Here is a 20135-nt window from a genome sequence, read left to right as displayed (position 1 = left end):
AACATCATGCTATGAATGCTAAAAAGGGGACATTACAGTCCGCCCTTCCCAAAATTGCTTGTCCCCAAGCAATGGTCGAACAACCACCCAATCAATCCACCTGGATCCCAAATGTAGTCATGAACTATACTACTGTCAGTCAACATAGGCTCCTGCAACAACCTCTGAAAATTAACCAAGAGGAATCCATAATCAAATTGGCGAATACAACTCACCCAAACTCCAAAGTCAGGAACCCATGAGAAACAAGCTCTCGAAATATCAGAACCCAAGTAGAGTAGATAACCCAAACTGCCAACATAGTAAATACCATCAACACATCCCACTAGCCTATGTGGAATGTACAATACAATTCTACAACAACGATGAACACTCCCGCATGAAACTGCACCAAATACAGAGAATCCACGCACTGCAATCAGCACAACTCTGTAAATCACCGGCCACTGTCTCATAACCATAACTCCCATGCATCGCTGATAGCAAATAGTCATCACATGATAAAGAGCAAGAACTAGAACCCAAACCAAATCTGACGGCCATCAAGTCCTCAACACCTGGATCCAATGCAAACTGATGAACATACCTTGTAGTATAATGCTGGTAAAAAGAACGAATCCCAGTCAAGGACTCATCCTATAGTCGTGATACGACCAACAATGACTGATATACATGTTGTCAAACATTTTTTTCTCTTTATCTGGCTATTCCAAATAAGACCTCCACAAGATGGCAGGACTTATAGCTCGGATACCACTGTAATGGCCCTCCTCAAATCTACTATCAAAAATGTTAATGAAAGCTCAAGGAATTTCATCAAACAATTCACATGCAAGGGACGTATGACTGATATAGTATTTCAGCTGGCTTTAAATGACTCTTTTTTCAATTTGCATCAATGAGAATCTTGTGCTAGAAGACTCCAAATGGACTACACAATGGCCTAACATGAGTGTGCTACTAATTTTGACAATATTCAGTGCATATATATGATCTAAGCATGAGAAATGAACACCTACAGCCAACTGGCATTTTTACAAACAGTTGGTATGCAAACTAACTAGCTGATAAATAATGATATTGAATTGCTTAAATGACACCAACAACTATTATCTTCTTAATTTGCAATGAAATTTCTAATACAATGCTCATGAAATATGGCCAAGACTTTTGGCATTTACATGGATTACAAAATGATAATGCTGGTATAATGCACACTTACAGCTGAAACTTATAACACCTAAAAAAAAAATACTACTAAAAGAACTTGGTTGTAGATGGCTGTAATAATTTTCTTCAATGCTGCCCGTTCTGCTTTACTTTTTCCCATTTGCTTTTTCAAACTGCTTTTTCGGATCCGCTTTTTGAACTGCTTTTTCGGACTGCTTTTTCGGACTGCTTTTTCGGCCTGCTTTTTCGGTTCCGCTTTTTCAGACTGCTTTTTCGGTTCCGCTTTTTCGGACTGCTACCCTGTTGAATCTCAAGACCATATCTTTCAATGGCGTCAAGATTTCCAGCTTGAAGGGATTTCGTCCTTCAAACTATGAGACATAATCTCCAGAAAATTTTCCAATTTTTTTGATATTTCCAAGCCTACTTAAAAGAAGCTCTTCCATTTCTTTTATAGTGTTCTCACAAGGGCTCCATCCTTCGTTTTCTCAATGTGGGATAAAACATAACTCCCTTTATGCAACTTATGTCTCCAATGTGTTATAAAATAAAGGGGACTCTTTTAATTTAAATATTTTTCACAAACTATAGTCTATGCATTAATAAAGTTAAATATTTAAATTTAACTTTATAAAATAGCTTTATCAATGCATAACAAATCTTATTAGTGATAAACAAGTCTTCTTGTCGATTTTAAACAATTACCATCGACATATCGTTGCCACTAGATGTCCGCCCATGCTCAAGATGACTTACTATAAATAGTAAGTATGCCCAAAGTTGCCTCAAAACCCCTCAGAAAAACCTGCAGCTGAAACTCTCTAGGCCAAATGGCCTCTAAGTCTCATTAATGTTTTGATTAGTCTACGGGACCGTGGGGAAATAGGCTAACGACAACATCATGCTATGAATGCTAAAAAGGGGACATTACAGTACGGTGCATCAGCCTTCAGAAAACCATACAGTGGACTTTCATCACTCTTTTTTTTTTTTTTTTTTTTTTTTGAACTATGTACAATATTTACATATATACAGCACTTACAATCTTCTTCTCTCAGTTGTTCGTCCACGGAGGTGCATTACTTCTTTCATGGCAGACATTCAACTTTGACCTATTCACTACATCGAACACTTCCTTTCCGTCTAGCATCCATTGTTTTACTACTTCCTTATCACCCACTTCCCGAATTTGATATGGTCCGACCCACTTAACTTTGAACTTGCCTGGCTTGATCTCATTTTGGCCATCATACTTTAACACCCATTTCCCCGTCTAAAACCTATTCCGTTTCAAGCGCTTATCGTGACATCCTCTACGCCTGTTCTGTTTCACCTCCGTAGCCCACTCCTACAACTGTTGCTCATCAAGTTTATTTAAGGTACACGATCTCTCCATCCGGTTTTCCATATCGTCCGGTTTGTTTCCGAAGCTCGGTACCATGGACTCCATCAGCTGCCCCTTCTGGCTGTCAATAACACATCCACTCCGTACTGCTGCAACTTTTATTAAACCCTTCTGCTTTGTTTCCTGTGCGGACCGTATGATGTGTCTTCCTTACTGCTGGCACCTTTCTGCTATATCTGTGGTTCAACATAATACTTTCTTCCTGTGCGGTCGTACAATGGAATCTTTCCTCCTTTCGGGTTCGTACTGTATGTTCTTTCCTTCAGCTTCAGTCTACCCGCGTTTCCTTCTTCGACTTCTCTGTGTTGCTTCGAACATTCATTTCCTCCTTCGGCTTCTCCATTTTCCTTCGGACATTCATTTCCTCCATCGGCTTCTCTTTGTTTCTTCGGACATTCATTTCCTTCTTCGGCTTCTCTATGTTCCTTCGAACATTCATTTCCTTCTTCGGCTTCTCTGTGTTCCTTCGGACATTCATTTCCTCCTTTCTTACCTTCGTCGATCCTTAGCATATTACAACTCGAAAAGAGTTCGTAGTCCTCTATCTGCCAATGGTAAAGACCGTTCACCGAATCCAGATCGTTGTCTATCGATCCTCCTTCCAACCGCAGGACTCCCTCCTAATCTGAGTCCATATTCTGCCTCCTTTCATCCTCTTTTTCGGAATCTGACGATAGAGCTTCTTCCCTGACCATTTGAGTGTGTAGATCGATGACGTACTTCCGCCCTTTGCTTTCAAGTGATAAAGTATTTTTCTTCCAATCGTGCTTCGCCTTGGCTTGTATCAGCCACCCCCGACCCAGAATGGCATCATATCCTCTCCGCTTCAGTGGGATCACGACGAAGTCCAACAGGAATGGTTGTGTTCCAATCGTTACTGGTTGCGTTGTGAGTATTCCCAATGGCTTGATTCCATGTTGATCGGCTGTTAACAACTGGAAAGTAGGTGGCCACAATGTTAGCTGTCCCAACTTTTTCCAGGTATCCTCTGGCAGTACATTGACACTAGACCCTCCGTCCACAATCGTGTCTCTTAGTACAGTCCCTAGAATGCCCATTTCGACAACCGCTAGATAGCATCCGGTTGAAAGAGCTAACAGCATCGGGTCTTCTGCACTTGCACCCCCCTGTTTCTCCTTTTCTTGCTCTACTGGTTGCTTAGCAATCGGAACTATATTCGTGAGTGCCATACAGAGCTGAGGCATAGTGAGCAATAGATCATTTATCCTGACGGGTACCTCAGCTTGCAATATTTTTCGTACAATGTTTTGTTCTGCGTAGTTCCATACGGAGGTACCAGACGTGTCCTTCAGGTGTGTCGTTTCTACCTATGTTGCTCTCTGGATCTCTGCCCGTGCTTCCTCCAGTCTCTTCTTTTCCTCCGTCAGATCGAGGTATAGCTTCGCCTACTTCCGAGTGATCGCTGAAACTTCTTCCTCGTCCGCCCCGTCGGTAATCAAGTTTACTCCAGACTTCGGGCACTTAGCATCGTCATGATCGCCATGTCCACACCATCAGCATAGCAACTTCGGTGTGTTTGCCGTTGTGCATTCTCGGGCAAAGTGACCCCACAGAGTGCATGCGCGGCATTGAACTATTGGCCGACCATTCGCATCATACTAAATTCGACTCCTTTTGCCATTATTGTTGTTGCCGCTATTGTTGTTTTGCCCTCTGCTATTATTCCTGTACTCACCCAAAGTGGCACCATCAATGTTTGCATTTCCGTTCCCTCCTAACGTGGAAGCTACCTATGTAAGAAGCACCTACGGAGATCCTCTGGTTTTCATGTTAAAGGGGCATTCCTTTGTCGAATGGCCCATGATCTGACAAATGTCGCAGAATTGGTTCTTTGGACAGGATCCTTTAGTATGACCGTCGGTTTTACACTCTGTGCACCACAGCTCACTGCTCTTTGTCTCCTTCTGCATATTTTTAAACTCCTTCATCATGCAGATCATGTCCTTCTGTAGGGTGCGAACCTTCTTGCTACTGCCTGCATCGTCGTAGCTATCTTCTCCGAAAGGCTCATCATCATCCGAATCAAATGAGCTAGTCTTCTTCTTCTCTGTCTGTTGCTCACTTTCGAGGTTCAATGCTCTGTTATAAGCTTCCGTGTATGACGATGGCAGCAAAATTTTCATTTTCTTCCGCAAGTTTGGGCGTAGACCTTCCACGAACCACCTTTTCTGAAGTCCATCTGCCGGCTTATTTTCCATTTTGTTTATCAAATCTTTTAATTTTTGAGCGTAGACACGAACAGTTTCGTTCTTCCCTTGCTTAGTATTGAAGATCTCTGCTACAATTTCATTATCATCACGCAACAATTGAAATCCGGCCAAAAACTCCTTTTTAATGTTATTCCAACTGTCCAGCTTCTGCGGATCTGTACTAGTAAACCAGCCAATTGCCACGCCCCGTAGGGTGGCCGAAAATTGTCTCATCTAGTTGTCCTCATCAGTTATCCCATTTGCCCTCATCAGTTATCCCATTTGCCCTCCAAATCGTTTCACATGTTTTGCAATGTCAAATGGGATCGGTGGTACCATCGCCATCGAACTTTGGCAGTTTCTCTTTTGGTCCTGCCATCATTACTAGATGTTGTGGGTTTTGTTGTGTACCTACGTTGTTTTGCACTCCCGCGTTGTTTTGCACTCCCACGCTGTTTTGTATCACACCTGCGTTGTTTTGCACACCCGCGTTGTTCTGCACACCTGCATTGTTTTGCACACCCGCGCTATTTCCAACACTCACGCTGTTTTCAACACCTGCGCTATTTTTGACACCCGCGTTGTTTCCAACAGCCGCACTATTCCTGACACCCGCATTGTTCCTAACACCTGCGTTGTTTTCAACACTCGTGCTGTTTTCGATAGTCGCGCTATTTGGTGAAGAAGGGTTTTTGTCAACCGAAGCTATCTGTTCCGGAAGTATATCTCGAACGAAGAGTTCACTCCATGCTCGTGCTCCCTCGGCACTCCGAGCCGTGCAAGTCAATCCCCTTTCGTCTGGATTCTCTTCCATCGATGTATGCAGGTTCAGAAACTCCTCCCTTGCTTCTTCCACCAAATCGAGCCACTGTCGAGTCTCTTCCAACAATTTTTCAGTGCTTTTGTGTCCGTCGGTAACTTGCCGAAATCTTCATCTGCGTTCAGCCTGTTGTGCCAAAATTAAATTTTCCTACGCGGCCTATGTCGTCCTTTTCTTTCAACTTATTCTTATTCTTGTTCAACTGATTCGGCATTTAGTCTTCGTCCGTCTGTTTGTGCACCAGGTCCATCGGGCAACGGCGCCAAATGTTTTCCGTACTGGGTAAAGAAATCAACGCACAGACAATAGATATGAATAGCAGAACTTATTATTATTCGCATATGCCAAACAGTACATTATGCTCGCTGATATCTGATGATTACAATGCTTCCCGAAGGGGGTATAAATACTCACCGAAGGGCCTTTCGGAAGGTTCCCGAAGGAACCCGTTGGGCACAAGTCGGCTACATAACAAATAATACATACTATCCTACCCGTCGGCTCATTACAATTATTTACCGACTACATAGTTCCGTAGGATTTAAGGGATCCCTAGCTCTTAGAGATTTCAAGAAAGTTGAATTTCCATCTATCGAAGAAAACAGATAACCTTATGGCATATTTCTCAGATCACAGTATAATGGCAAATTTTGGTAATCTTCCCCAAAGTGCTTTTAGCAATAATAGCTGATAAGCAGAAGTATAATAATACTGAAAAAGATGATTAATTTTTTTGTTAAGTATTTATTAGTTATTTTCTTAGACAAGAATGAAATACATATATGAAAAGGCAGCAAAGAAATGTTTAAGTGCAATTAAAGAATTAGAGGTACAGTCAAATGCCCTAACTAGACTGGCTTGCAAGATGAGCATAATAGGAATGCCACATATTTCTCTACCCTGAATCAGACCACATAATTTAGCATTCAATAAAGAATACAAAGTCTATAGAAGACAGTCAAAATGTTGAAATTCTTAAACAGCATTATCTGCTTCCAAATTGCAGATAACATACACTGATTCACCAAGGAAAGAGATTGGCACCTGCATTTTATCAAATGGTGCGTGTCTGCATTCTTGCACATACTCCCATGCTCCAATATCTGTATAGTGATCATCAAAAGTCAAAGGACTATCATGCATTGCTCCTACATAGATTCAGTTGCTTCTTGTTATTCTCATAATTCATTTCAACAAACAAATGATCCAGATAAAAAGGTTGCTGCAAAAGGAAAAGGAAAGATTATGGTTGTAGAAGGTAAAAGAAAATTGTATTCGATAATGCTTTCTACATCTGCTACTAATCTGTCATTTAGTAATGCGCTAGACCTCTTTACCTTTGAAAAAGGAAACTGTTGCTGGAGTGATTGCACTGACCCTGGGATCAGGAATGTCACCTTTGGGGAAGATTCTTTTCACTCCTAAGGTCGGATTGCTATCAATAATTGCTATTTTTAATGCTTTAGTCAGGGGCAAGCTTGCTGCCAAAAAGAATAGGAATGGGTTATCTACTTTCAATACAAAGAGCATCAAACATCTAACTGAACATTTAAATTGTTGATTAAACCAATAAGCCTACATTAAAAGATGAGTAGATATGTTAAACTAAAGCATCAATTATAACATTGTACAGAAAGGCACAACTAGCAAAGCTTAAGATTCCAAAAAGACAAATGAGCAGTTTTGTAAAATTTACAATCAACAGACATACTATACATACACAAAGAGACTTGAAAGCGTGCACACATGAGACCTCTCATACAAACATTTATATAGAACAGCTTTATTTTTGTTTGAGATTCTTCTTGTTTTTGTTCCTTTTAATATTTTGTCAATAATAACCTATATCTCATATAAAAAATCTGTTAGAAACAGCTACCTGAATCATAAGCTAAACCATAAAAGCAATTAAACACATACCAAGACCACAACCAACTGCAGCCCCCACCATTCCTCCTCCTACAATAGCAATATCATACTCTTTTCTACCTTGAGCTGTATCTGTCTGTCTTGCATCTTCCTAAATCAGATCACATCATAAGTATCACACCTCCACCACCATTAAAATTAAAATTGCAGGCATATAATTTATTTATCTATAAGCAGAAAGCAGCATTGTTTCATATCCAGAAACTAAAGAATGATTTGTATATGTATACAAGTGTGCACATGGGCCTGTATAGACATATTTCCCACTGCCTTGGTGGAAGATGAACAAGATCTTTGCACCCATTTATGATTCGCGAAAATAATAAAACATGTTATCGTGTCAAACATATAGCCATCTTAGCTTAAAAAATCTTCCAATTATTACATGACTCGTATGCAGCTAATAGAGCTAGAACAAAACCCAAAGATGATAGGCAAGATTGAAAGGTCCCATATGTACACAATCTCTCAAAAGGCCAAATTTGTGGGGTTAAAATGATATTTCTACATAATCTTATGTACCCTTTATGAAGGATAAAACAATAGCTTGTAATTTATCTAAGAAATTTAAAGCAGAGGCAGGAAACCAATGTAACAAAAGAAACAAGACGTAAAGGCCATATGACAGCTATGAGAATTTGACCTAAGCTAGCAGGTTCCTTGGAAAAGGCCTGGAATCTAGTTTTGTGTAATGTGCCCATTTTAGCTCACCATAGTTTATGTTTAGTTTAGCCTATCATTGGCCCTCATAGGATAAGTCTGATGGTTAAAGGGTCCCAGTTGGCGATGCAGGAGGCCTATTTCCATTTTGGAGGTCAGGAGTGTTTGGGATTGCTCTTCGTTTGGTACAGTTTCACACTCTTACTATTTATAGTAAGTGTTTATTCAGGAAAGTAAGAATTTCTATTTATAGTTTTATACTAGGGCACCAAAATGGACTATGTATACAGCAGAGCTCTTGTAGCTTTGGCTTGAGCAGATATTCAGAGACTTACAATTCATAGTAAGTCATATTCGCAGAGTTGTTGTATTTGGTAGGGCACCTGGACAAATGGCATATGCAGTAGGCATCTTGATTTCTAGTTGACTTATTGAATGTGTCAAATGGTTTGAGCTAATGTTATTTAAATATTAATAAAAAGTTATTTATAATTTGTTATAAAAGCTTACTAATAATTCCTGATAGCAATATCACAAGCTTACTATTAAGTCAATAAAGTAAATGGGGCCAAAAGATTTAAGACGTTATTAATGAGCATTATATGCTTTATTGAAATTGGCCTCCAAACTAAGAATTATTTATTAAGTCAACTTAAAGCAATTATAGAAGTCATTAATGAGAATTATTGGTGAAGCCTCGTGAATTATTCTTTATGGAGGAAGTAAAAATTTATAAGTAAAGAAAACGATCTCATTATGCATATGATTAGTAGTCTTTGATATTGAATGTTCTTCAGAATTGTGCCATGAGACATGTTGATGTGAGTTTTATTCCACTACAACATTTAGAGTCAGACACTCAATCTTTTGAAATGAAACACCAAATGTTCAAATCTCTCTTGATATAAAGCCACTTCTTGTGCTAAGCCTACAAAGTAAAATCACAAGGTGGCTTCAAGGTTCTTTTACATTGGATACTCGATCAGTGGAAAGGATGTGATTTTCTGGTAACACGTGGTGACTTACATTGTTTCTCAAGTCTTGACAATGCACTTCTAAAAAATGTAGTCCCACGATGGGCAATGAAAACATCATATCTTTACTTTCAACACTAATCTTCTTAGCTTACTCCCAACTACTACCTCTATTCCTAATATCGAATGTAAGGACTTCTGGACAACTTGGACTCTACTAGATGGAGGTTAGTCTATGACTCAACTCCCCTAGTGCAAGCTTCTAAGGTATGCTTGAATGGTTTTCATATTGATACTTCCTCTTTAGTCCCACACACCAATTGTAAGTTAAGCACTAATGTTCATCAGCTTACCACGCAAGGCACTCTTACAATCCATAAGAATGCCAGTGGCCTAGATTTGTTCGAGTCATACAAGGAAGCATCCAAAACTACTTTCATTCAATTAAACTAAATTACTTGAAGCAAATACTACTCTACTTCATCTCAAAACTCAACCTTGAAAGAAAAATCTACTTTAAAGGAGGATGAAGATAACCATGCAATAACACCAACTTGATCACAACTATCACCATGCAAAACACAACAATGACAAGTAGAGCGAATTCAGCATTATTCTTGAAACAATTCTACAACATCTCTCCTTTACAATTGAGATGAGTAGTCCTTATAAAGGGAGCCCAAGTACAATGGACAGCCAAGATTATTACTAAAATCAATGGCCTAGATTAAATCCTACAAACCCTAATTAGGGTTGCCACCCCATCAACCAATGAGATTTGAGTATCCCAAAACAACCCAATCGGAAAATTCATTGGAGTAGCAACCAATCAAAAGACACAAGTGTGGGGCCAATCAGAATCAGACACCTAGACAACTAACCAATGAGAATATAGATGCCACATGGACTTGCATCAAATCATCATCCAAAATGACATTTCCTTTGACTCTTTCTTTCTTTGCCAGTGCAATGTATCTAGATACCATGTTGTTGAGCTCATTGATTGGAGGCATGGGTGTGTTATGAATCTTCCAATCTGCCATATTCATCTTGGACCTTGTTGTGGCAATTGTCCTGTTCCATCTGGTTGTACTATCTCCAACTGAAGTCATGAGATCCCTTAGGGATAAAAGGCCGTCCAGACACTCTCACTTGATGACGCCACCTTCCTCCCCAACGTAGGTCTCCAACCTTTGCCTCAAACCTTTCAAGTTCATGTTCTTTTCCCTCTTCTCATTGTAGTTGAAGCCAAGCTTTGTGGCTCCCAAAATCTCCTCTGTCGCATCATGCAAAGAGAGACAAAGTTGGGTATCATCATCCTTTATCCCCTCCAAGAGATCGTCTCTGAACTAAAGAAAAGTACCATGACTCTATATCATGTTTTCATCCTACTCTGATTGGCACATAGTTGGGGTATGGTTCTTTCTTTGATAGGTCGAAATTCCTCCCAAAGGTCCGCATATGCATGAGATCTGTCTCTGAGTGATACAAGTGTTTGGAATTGTTTTGAGAATCTAGGGAGGAATGTTGATACTTGCTGCATTGTTCCTTCCATCTAGGCTCAAGTCTCTATATCACATTTTCAACCTGCTTCGACTACGATTCTTTGTTTGATAGGCCAATGTTCCTAACAAAGGTCTGCATATGCACGAGATCTGTCTTTGAGGGATAGAAGTGTTTGGAATTGTTCCAAGAATCCGGGGAGGAATGTCAATATCTCCTGCATTGTTCCTTCCATCCAGGCTTGACTCTCCTTCAATGAGGTCATAACATTTTCCATTCCTTATATATCCTCTCTTTCAAGTGGTAGTGGTAGTGGGACATTGTGATCTACCTAATGAATAGGCCTGCATGTGTTTCTATAGAATGCTAATAACCGTTGGCACTCTCTCTTGTACTTGTTCTTTTCTGCAGTTTCACTTTCCACTCTTCTCTTCATGGCATCAAGACCTCCTTTAGCCTCATCGTACTCTATATCTTTCGTGGCGATTCCCAACTCGTGCTCCACTACCTAATAGTCTAGAATTTGGAAATCATCTTGTCTTGTTCACTAAGATGGGCTATGAACTTCGTGATTCCCTGAGTCATCCCAAATCACCTTAGCCAATCTCCCTACTAAGTGAGTTTCTTCCTCTTCCTGGTCTACAAGATCTTCAATCTTATCAATTGGTCCCGCCTCCACAATGTTATGCTCGCCTTGTAATGTAACCCATAACCAATCAGGTGCAATGCACTCTCCCAGCCCAAGATTAGGCTCCATCCTTTTCTGTTTCTAAACTAGAAGCACGGCAACATCTGCATTATGGTCTTCGCCTGTGGGTGGGATATATCCTTGTGTAGAGGAGCTCTCAATATCTATCATCTCATCACTGTCACCATTTGGTAAAGAGGGTACCCCTACCTGAGAAACACTCAATGGTGAATATCCTGAAGAACTGTCAATTGTACTAGCCTCTAATTCTGAAGAGATTTCTTGGTGCACCACTTTCTTTTTGGGTGATGTGACCTTTACAATCTTTGAAGTGGTGCTTTCTTTGGATGGGGGAGCTGTCGATATTTGCTCCTAACCGGTAACTTATTGATTTTATATTCCTTCTCCCTTGAATTTCTATTGAGTGAAGCCTCTGTAATGTTCTGCCTCTTCCTGTTGGGCTCCCTTTGTTGATCATTTGACGCCTATGGCTGCTCGGGCAAATCCTCTTCAATTTCTTCAACTTCATTTAATTTATGGCAAGTCAAATGCACTTGCCTCCTTGATAGTTCCAGCATCTTTTGATCCAAGCATTCTCAGGCGCTAAGGGAAACCAAGATCATTAGGGCATCTAGGCTAACTTCCATTTCGCTTTCCCAATCAATAGGCTCCAACCCATGGTTTGAAGTGGTGTCGAACTCCTCTCTGAGCACCTTGCCATCATCCACCAATTGATGGGGGGCTTGGGTTCCCTTCCACTTATACTTCCTAATTTCATCCATTGTTAGTCTTGAAAACATCCTCCTCACTTCAAAGCCATCATTTACATTGGCCCAATAATCTTCCAAGCATGGGATGTGGTACTATTGATTCTTGTATGCCTTCTTGATCACTCGTGCTGGGTCAAAATTCAGCCTTGCGTAATAGAATCCTAGCCCATGGTTTTCCAATTCTGTATCTGCTGATTCTACTTGTACTAAGGAGGGACATGTTGCGCCACCAAGGCTGAATGGGAACCTAATGCCTGACCTATGCTTATCCTTTTGAATCCTATAATAGGAGAGAAGTTGTCTTTCCGCCTCCATTATAATTATCCGATTTGTTTGGTACCTTGGCAATTTTCTCAAGCACACCATGCTTCTGCACATGCGACTGTATGTGAACTTGTCATATGGGATATACCATGACCCATATTCCTTGATCAATTTCTTTGCTTCTTTGGAAGTCTTGCCTCTAAAGCCCCTTGCAACTACCTCACAATTTTCATGGCAAATACATTGTTGCAGACCTTGAACTCCTTAAGGTTATGGAGGTGTAGTTGTGGATAACATGTGTGTACCAAATGCTCCCCCTTCTCAAGCCCAGAAAACTTGAATAGTCAAGCTATATTAGACTAGGTAGGATGTCATGTAGAACGCCCTGGTATCCTTCACATTCTTAGCCTCTTTTAATGCTCTTAAGAGATGGTCAATATTGACACTAATAATCTTTGCCCAAGAAAGCCTCACCTCTCCTGATAAAATCTTGTCTATGAAGTAGTACATCCATGACTGGAACACGTTGCCCTGTGGCACTCCCATCACCTGGTTTAACATCGCAATGAGATCTCCCATCTCTCATTTGAAGTCTGATCTAGTTAACTTGCCTAATTTCAAAATCTTGGAGTAGTGTTTCCATGGTTGAGCGATCCATTCCTCATTCATCCTTTTTACACAAGCATCCACTTGATTCAAGTAGCATTCTTCAGCTCATTTTTGGGTGATGTAAACCTCACTTCCTTGAGACGGTATGTTGAATAACATTAGTTATAGTCCTTGTTGATAGTGCAACCAAGACTCTTTTTTCTTTCCTGCACTAAATGACCGTTCTTTGAGCATTAAAAATTTTTGCACATTCCAATATCAGCTCAGGACACTGCATTGTAGGAGGGAAGGCGACGACATCAACAATCCCACTTTTCACTATCATTTTCACCATCTTGGAGTTGGGCTCCTTTGTCATCTTTTGTCTTACTTGAACCATATCAAGGGGGCCTAAATTGGTATCTCCAATTTTCTTATACCTTGGAATGAAGAGTGAGGGTGTCATATCTCCATTATCCTTCCTTGCTTGAACTTGCCTTGCTTTCTTCATACCTACCCACATCCTTCTACCTGCCACAACAAAGTATAAGCCAGACTTGAGTTCAGAATTAGATGGTATGCAAGGAAAATGAGGAAAGAGATTAGAAATCCAAAAACATTGGAATATTTTCATTGTTAAAGCATTAACAGAAGACATGAGTTCTAGCATCCTTCCTTGGATCGAAATTTCAATTGCCTACAACAATTTTAAGCTCAGAAATAAATCAGATTTTTCATTTAAAACATAGAATGCTAGGCAGCCTGATGGATGCAATGCCCAGTCCTTACCCTTCAAGCTCTTTAAAATCTGGAAATGCCAACCATCTAGGCCAAAAATGCTACCCCTTAATTGGCTCATGCTACCTCCTCACAGTCTCAAACGCTACCTGCTACAGGCATAAGGAAAATACTACTCCCTCTTGAGAAAATCGTTGTCAAATCAAGCCTGGGAACACTGCTAACAACAGGGAAAACTCGCTGCCAAAGATCAGAGAAGATTGCTGCTCACATCAGAGGAAATTCACTGCCAAAAGCAGACGGAAATCCCTTTGGTTTGGTGCCTAAATGCCAAGAACTCCCGCTTCTTATAGGCGTCAAGGGTAAGCCCAAAAGGGGTCGACCTGGTTAGGGCCGACCTGGCCTAAAAAAATTCAAATTGCAAGTCAAAACTACCCCCAAACAGAGGGCCGACCTGCTACCTCCGCCCAGAATTTTGATTTTAATTGCAAAAATAATATCCCTGCCATTGGATATAGGATCACCTCAACACCACCAATTATCAATTTTCACTTTTTAGGAGGCAAAATGTTTCCCCTTGAACAGCTTTGGCACTTAGTAAAAGATGGGAATGGACTAGGAAAGTTTTTGAAGATGCGGTATTTCCCCAAGACATAGTATCTTTATAATTTTATCATTTGAACGTTCCTTGGCAATTCCTTGCTCTATTCTTGTTCATGGTGTTGCCTTCATGCCATAAATCAATCTTCTAATGCCTTAGAGGATAGCAAAACTTGTGAGACTCAATGTAGGGAAATTTCCGAAGATGCAAAATTTCCCCAAGAGGAAAATCCTTTGGTTCTTCCTCCCATCCTACTAAAATTACACTGCTTAAGTTACTACCGAATAAAGGCCTGAGTTTTGAGATTTTAGGGAGAAATGAGGAGGTAGGGAAATTTTCAAAGATGAGAAATTTCCCCAAGAGGGAAAATTCCGAAGATGCAAAATTTCTCCAAGACATGGTTCTCTCACAAACTTCATCAAACATGCAAACCCTTCTCTCCCAGACTAAAATTCCACTTTCCACTTGGACTTAGGCTACAATAAATTCCTCTAAGTGGCACCAAAGTGTCCGAACAAACCTGAGACAAAATTTGCTCCAACTCACCCCGAACTTGGATACCTGAAAAAAATGCCAACTAAAACTACTTAAGACAGCTACTCCTACCAGCTAAAGCAAAAAAGGGGGGTCCCCATTTGCAAATGGACAATGGTGTGAAAGCCTCACAACAAGACCTAGGATTTCAACTATTTTCAGCATTTGAGGAGAAAATCTCTACAGCATTTATGCAATCTTGAGATTGTGAAAGACCAGCTAAATCATTGCCTGATTCTAGGCTTCATATAGATGTCTATTTGCACCAAATTGGTGAAGTTTCAGAGTCTGGTGATTAAATTAGGTGTGATTGCAGACACTTGTCAAGCCAAAACTGTAGCAGCAAATTGCAGCATTTTGGTGACTAAAAATAACAATTTCATGAGCAATTGTTCAGCATTCCAAGCCCCGTGTGAGTTCCTCAGCAATTGTATCTGGTTATTTTTAGGCCAAAACGCCTAAAATTGGGGATTCATTGCTATCTAATACTGAACACCAAGCTATAATTAAACATTACATATAGTTTATGTTGAAGATTATAGCTGCAATAGAAATCTTTATCTCTATGATATGGGCGTTATTACCATTATAGTCACATTAAGCTAAAGAGGACTTTTATGATAATTGTAATATTAAATATAAAGACATGTGTCATACATCATTCATTGAGGCATCCAAATATGAAGTCATGTTTTGGAAAATTCAAGAGACCTTTGGTTGTAATGTGAAGAATCTCTCTATTTGTTATAAATATCACATAAGCGAAAAGCATTGTACACTTGACTAATTTATAATCAATAAAGTGATATTTTTGTTGTGTGGCTTGGTTTTCCCTTCATTTTAGAAGGGTTTTCCTAGGGTAATTTTGTGTGTATCTTGTATCTATTTTGGCCATTCCTTATCATTGTTTATCATTTATTCCTGGGCTAATATTCAACAGGGTATTGGAGCTAGGTTGCAGATGGTAGAAGTCGTAGAGATCTTTGTTTGTGAGATGTTGTATTCTTCATTCTCATTATTATTTTCAATTATTTCATCATCTTATTTTTTTGTGTCTTGTTAAAGGTCTTCAATTGATGTTCATGGCATGTTTCATCTATTGAGATAGTCAATATTTTTTATGAGACTAGAAATTTAAAGATCATGTATAAAACAGTTAGAATCTATCATTATTGTGTTAATGAAAGCTATAATTTGGAGGCATCATACCCTGTTATGCTACTGTGTGTGCATTTTTAGATTATGGCATCTTCTAGTTACTGTGCCAATCGTCTTCCTTTGTCATCAATGATTACCTTTCATATGCTCGGTGGCAAAGTATTGTTCAGTCATATTGCTTCATGTGCCTCTTAATGGACTTGAATGGTCAAAACAATGAGTCATGTGCATGTATAACTATTGGTCGAGAAGTCTTTTATTTGTTTGGATCGTTTTCTTTTCGGATCTCTAAGCTCGACATTCTCGACAAATACAAATGTTGCTTTCGAATGGATTGTTGATGTCCAAGTTGATTTCGTTGAGCGCATGGGCGTTTCTATGGATGAATTCAAGAAATCAAAGAAAGGCAGCAAGCCAAGTAGGTTGGATGATATGGAGAGCGAGTTCCAAATAGTTTATGACAATAAATGAAGACCGGGAATTTTAGAAGGGAGTTTGGGATTATGAAGACAACGGAGTCTAGGGCGAAAGCTTGCTCTTCTGGTGTGGTCTCCAAGGACAAGAAAACAGTCAACTTCTTTCCTTCCAGTTGTATCATCTCTATCTTGTCGAGTATCATCGTGCATGTATGAAATTCATTTTTGATGCTAGAGGAGAGGTTGGCATTCTTATAAGTTCCTGAGCATGATGGAACCTTTTCCAAATCAATAGGATTATAAGGAGTTGAACAGAGGATGATATTGCCGCTACTTTTGTCCTTGGAAAAGTCTCCTCTCTTACAGCATTTTGGTATCCTTTACCATGGATTATTAGCTATGGTGCCTCCTTTGAATTCGTATTTTGTAACCATCAGAAGACATATTCTACTGGGGAATCCTCTTTAAAGGTCTCTAGTTCGAATCAAAACTCTAGCAATATTCATTTATTTCCCTTCAACATTGTTGCCCTCGAATCCACCAAAACCAGTAGGAGATGCCATACGGAGCTTCAATCCAGGCGATGAGCACTGAAGTGAAGCATCAAGGCAACCTAATAATAGATGTTAAAACTCCTTTATTTCAATGCTCTTAGGATTGAGAGTGAATATAAGTCATTTGTAGGAATTTCATTTATCTCTATCATCAATATAAGATATTCAACAGCCCAATTTGCAAAGTAGGCCATTTCAGTGGGGAACATAGTAATACAATGCAGAAGTTTAGAAGGAACTCTCACCGTATTAAGATTGGAAAATCATGTTACTCATTAGAATTGAGTTCCTACGCTTCCAAATAAGAATCCTATGACTATTTTTTTTGTGCAGTTCATATAAATGGAAAAAGTATACTCTTAGCATTAATATTTACAATGGATTGATTTTATTAATCTCTCTTGGTCACAGGATGCATCCTAAATGATGAGAGATTAATGAACAGAGAATGCTGATTGCAATCATGTTGAGATATTTTTGTGTTCAGAGGGAGCTTGTGATTCAAAGGGAGATGTTCAGCCTCAAAAGGAGGTTACATCAACTATCTTATTGTGTCAATCAAAGCCATCCCTACCAAGAGGGAATCTTTGTTGAGAGAGTATTTCAATCATGTTTACGCATGCTCTTAATGAGTTTTTTTCTCTGTGATTAGACTCTTGTTAGAAACGAGTCTCAACTGTGATTTCTTTTCTTACTAATTATGAGATCTTATTTATGTGAAATTATTAAAATTGTAAGGACAACTTGATAACTATTTCTGTAACAACCACTTTTTCCAAATCTTAATTAACAACTAGCATATCAAAGAAATATAGTTACTACTTCATATTCATAGGAAGATAGTTATAACAATTATGTTCATGTGAATGAGATTAATGGTTACAATCAATTAAACGAAAATTTCACAACTAACAATTGATAGCATCATCAATAAATGTAAACATAGAATGAGTTTTCTGTACCCTAAATTCCGAAACCGGAATTTTCCTAGGGCAACATCTACAAAACCCAAGTTAATCCACATATATCATTTCGGGCATCAAATACCATTGTATCATTTAGGGCATCAAGTACCACTCTATCATTCCTTTTCTTTCTATTGCTAACTATGGAAATAACATACAATTAGAAGATACGCTCATATTCACATAAAGGAAAGACAAAAAAAACAATCCATCAGATAGACCTATCTCTTGCATATAGATATTTTTCATGTTCAGTTGGAAGATCAACCAATCTAACTAGTTACCAATTACATTGACGTGAAAAATTGCTTTCATTGAAGGAAATAACTGAATCAATGATATAAATCAATCCATCATATCTTCTACTTGTTAAAACATCGTAAAAGTAAAATATTTGTTACCAACAAATGTTTGAATGCATAACTTATCTTTGTTTGGTGCATGTCTTGGCATCTTGCGGATAGGGAAAACATTGTCAAGAGCTTAACCTCCCAACCACAGACCTTAAACTTATCCCCACACTATCTCTAACGAGAAAGGCCCTCCCTATCAAGAAATAGACATGGAACATCTTGATCAGCCACTGAGCATCCGGGTACTAGTGTATCAATCCCATTGCTCGACTAGGCATCAAAATCTAAATATTGGACTACCATGAGCCAACACTTGTTAATTAATATCTCTTTTCTTTTGAGCTTATAATTACTATTATTAATGGTTTTTTTCTTTTCGTGTAGGAAAATAACTCTATGGTTCAATGATTTTCAACTCACCCTTCATCTCAGCCAAGATGGCCCTCCTAGAATAATTTTTTGGGTGTATGCTTAAGTGTTTTTTCCTGAATTATAGTCACAATTAATTTCTTATGTCCCTTCCGAACTCATCACAGATTTATGAAGTATACTTTACTTGCATCTTCTTATGCTTGTTGTCCTTATCTCACAGACTAATGGGTAGATGTCCTTATATAAGGTGTATTTCACAAATTTGACTAAGTAAAATCATATATCATTATGAGATTAATTCTAAATGGAAATCACCAGCAATCAGTTCTAATTCATTATTCAAATTGATGGATGTACCCTTTCGTGGATATCAATCGGATATGAATCAAAATTTGTCATTGAATTGGCATTCTGATTCGATATCAAAGCTTTAAGAAAAGAGGCCTTATTCACTTACATTCTCACCCACCGGGTGGCTACCTATACCGCACAAGCCATGAAATAGCTTCAAATTTAGATGCACATATTTCAAAGTTCACATCAAGATTCAAAGATGAAATGCAAAACATGACCTGAAATGAGCTCCGCCTAGAGTCAATTCTTATAGCTTGCTGCCATATTCCGTCAATCCAAGATGCACGACAAGCACAACTTTCCAATAAATCTACTCGGGGGTCTGTATGAAATTGAAATGGAGGAAGAATTTGTGTCTAGCAGATGTAAGAACTCGGGCTATGGTTCTGAGGAATATCAATGCAAAATTAGAAGGTAACCCATGCTGTAGAGAGTTTGTGCCTTGCAAACAAATATTAACTCAGAGAATTGCGAGAGAAAGAGGAACACTTCCCAAGCAACGGGGATAATAAATAAGCAACAAATCATTTGCACCTTATCTTAGTTACAAGAAGAGGGTGGCGGTGAGAGTTACAAATGCAAACAAGAAGTCATTGGCACAAATATTTAAAATGGGCATCTCAACTAATAAGGCCCGATGGAAAATAATGTAGGAATATGAATGATAGCCTCACATGAAATAATATTAGGCCATAGCCAAGGTGAAAAAAATAATAATATTGTCTTTGATGCAGGAGCATCTTGCATGGGAAAATTTTTTTTTTTTTTTTTAAATTGTGGAGGAGAGAGAAAGTGACGAAAATTAAAGGAGAAATAATAAAAAAATAAAAAAGGGAAAAAAGGAGAAAAGAAAGGAAAAAGGGATTTCTATTTTCGAGGTGCATAGGTAGCATAATAGAAAAATAAAAATAAAAATGGTTGTCATTCCATTTATCGAGGTGTGAGTAGAATTCTAGAAAGTTATGGATATTGTAGAAAGTTGTGGATATTGTAGAAGGTTATGGAAGTTGTAGAAGGTTGTGTATATTGTGTAGAAGGAATTCTAGAAGGTTTTGGATAAGTTATGCATTGGGTGGTAAGTGCCTATTTAAGCAAGGCATATGAGCATT

The 20135-nt window shown here is 38.9% G+C and overlaps 1 protein-coding gene across 1 annotated transcript in view; it reads right to left on the bottom strand.

The window, feature by feature from the left end:
• Positions 1–20135, bottom strand: part of LOC149579983 (FAD/NAD(P)-binding oxidoreductase family protein) — a 107011-nt gene that overhangs the window by 51422 nt on the left and 35454 nt on the right. The window contains exons 2-4 of the mRNA XM_089788252.1: positions 7526–7625; positions 6943–7086; positions 6650–6708 (exon numbers count right to left, since the gene is read on the bottom strand). Of these exons, the coding sequence (XP_089644378.1) occupies positions 6650–6708; positions 6943–7086; positions 7526–7625 (303 nt within the window). The remainder of the gene's footprint in view (positions 1–6649; positions 6709–6942; positions 7087–7525; positions 7626–20135) is intronic.

Source organism: Cupressus sempervirens, chromosome 1 (genome assembly GCF_028749045.1).
Source record: "Cupressus sempervirens isolate cs-2001-9-10 chromosome 1, ASM2874904v1, whole genome shotgun sequence".
In the NCBI taxonomy this organism is placed as follows: domain Eukaryota; kingdom Viridiplantae; phylum Streptophyta; class Pinopsida; order Cupressales; family Cupressaceae; genus Cupressus; species Cupressus sempervirens.
Note: the sequence above shows the minus strand (reverse complement) of the source record. Positions and strands in the feature narration are given on the sequence as shown.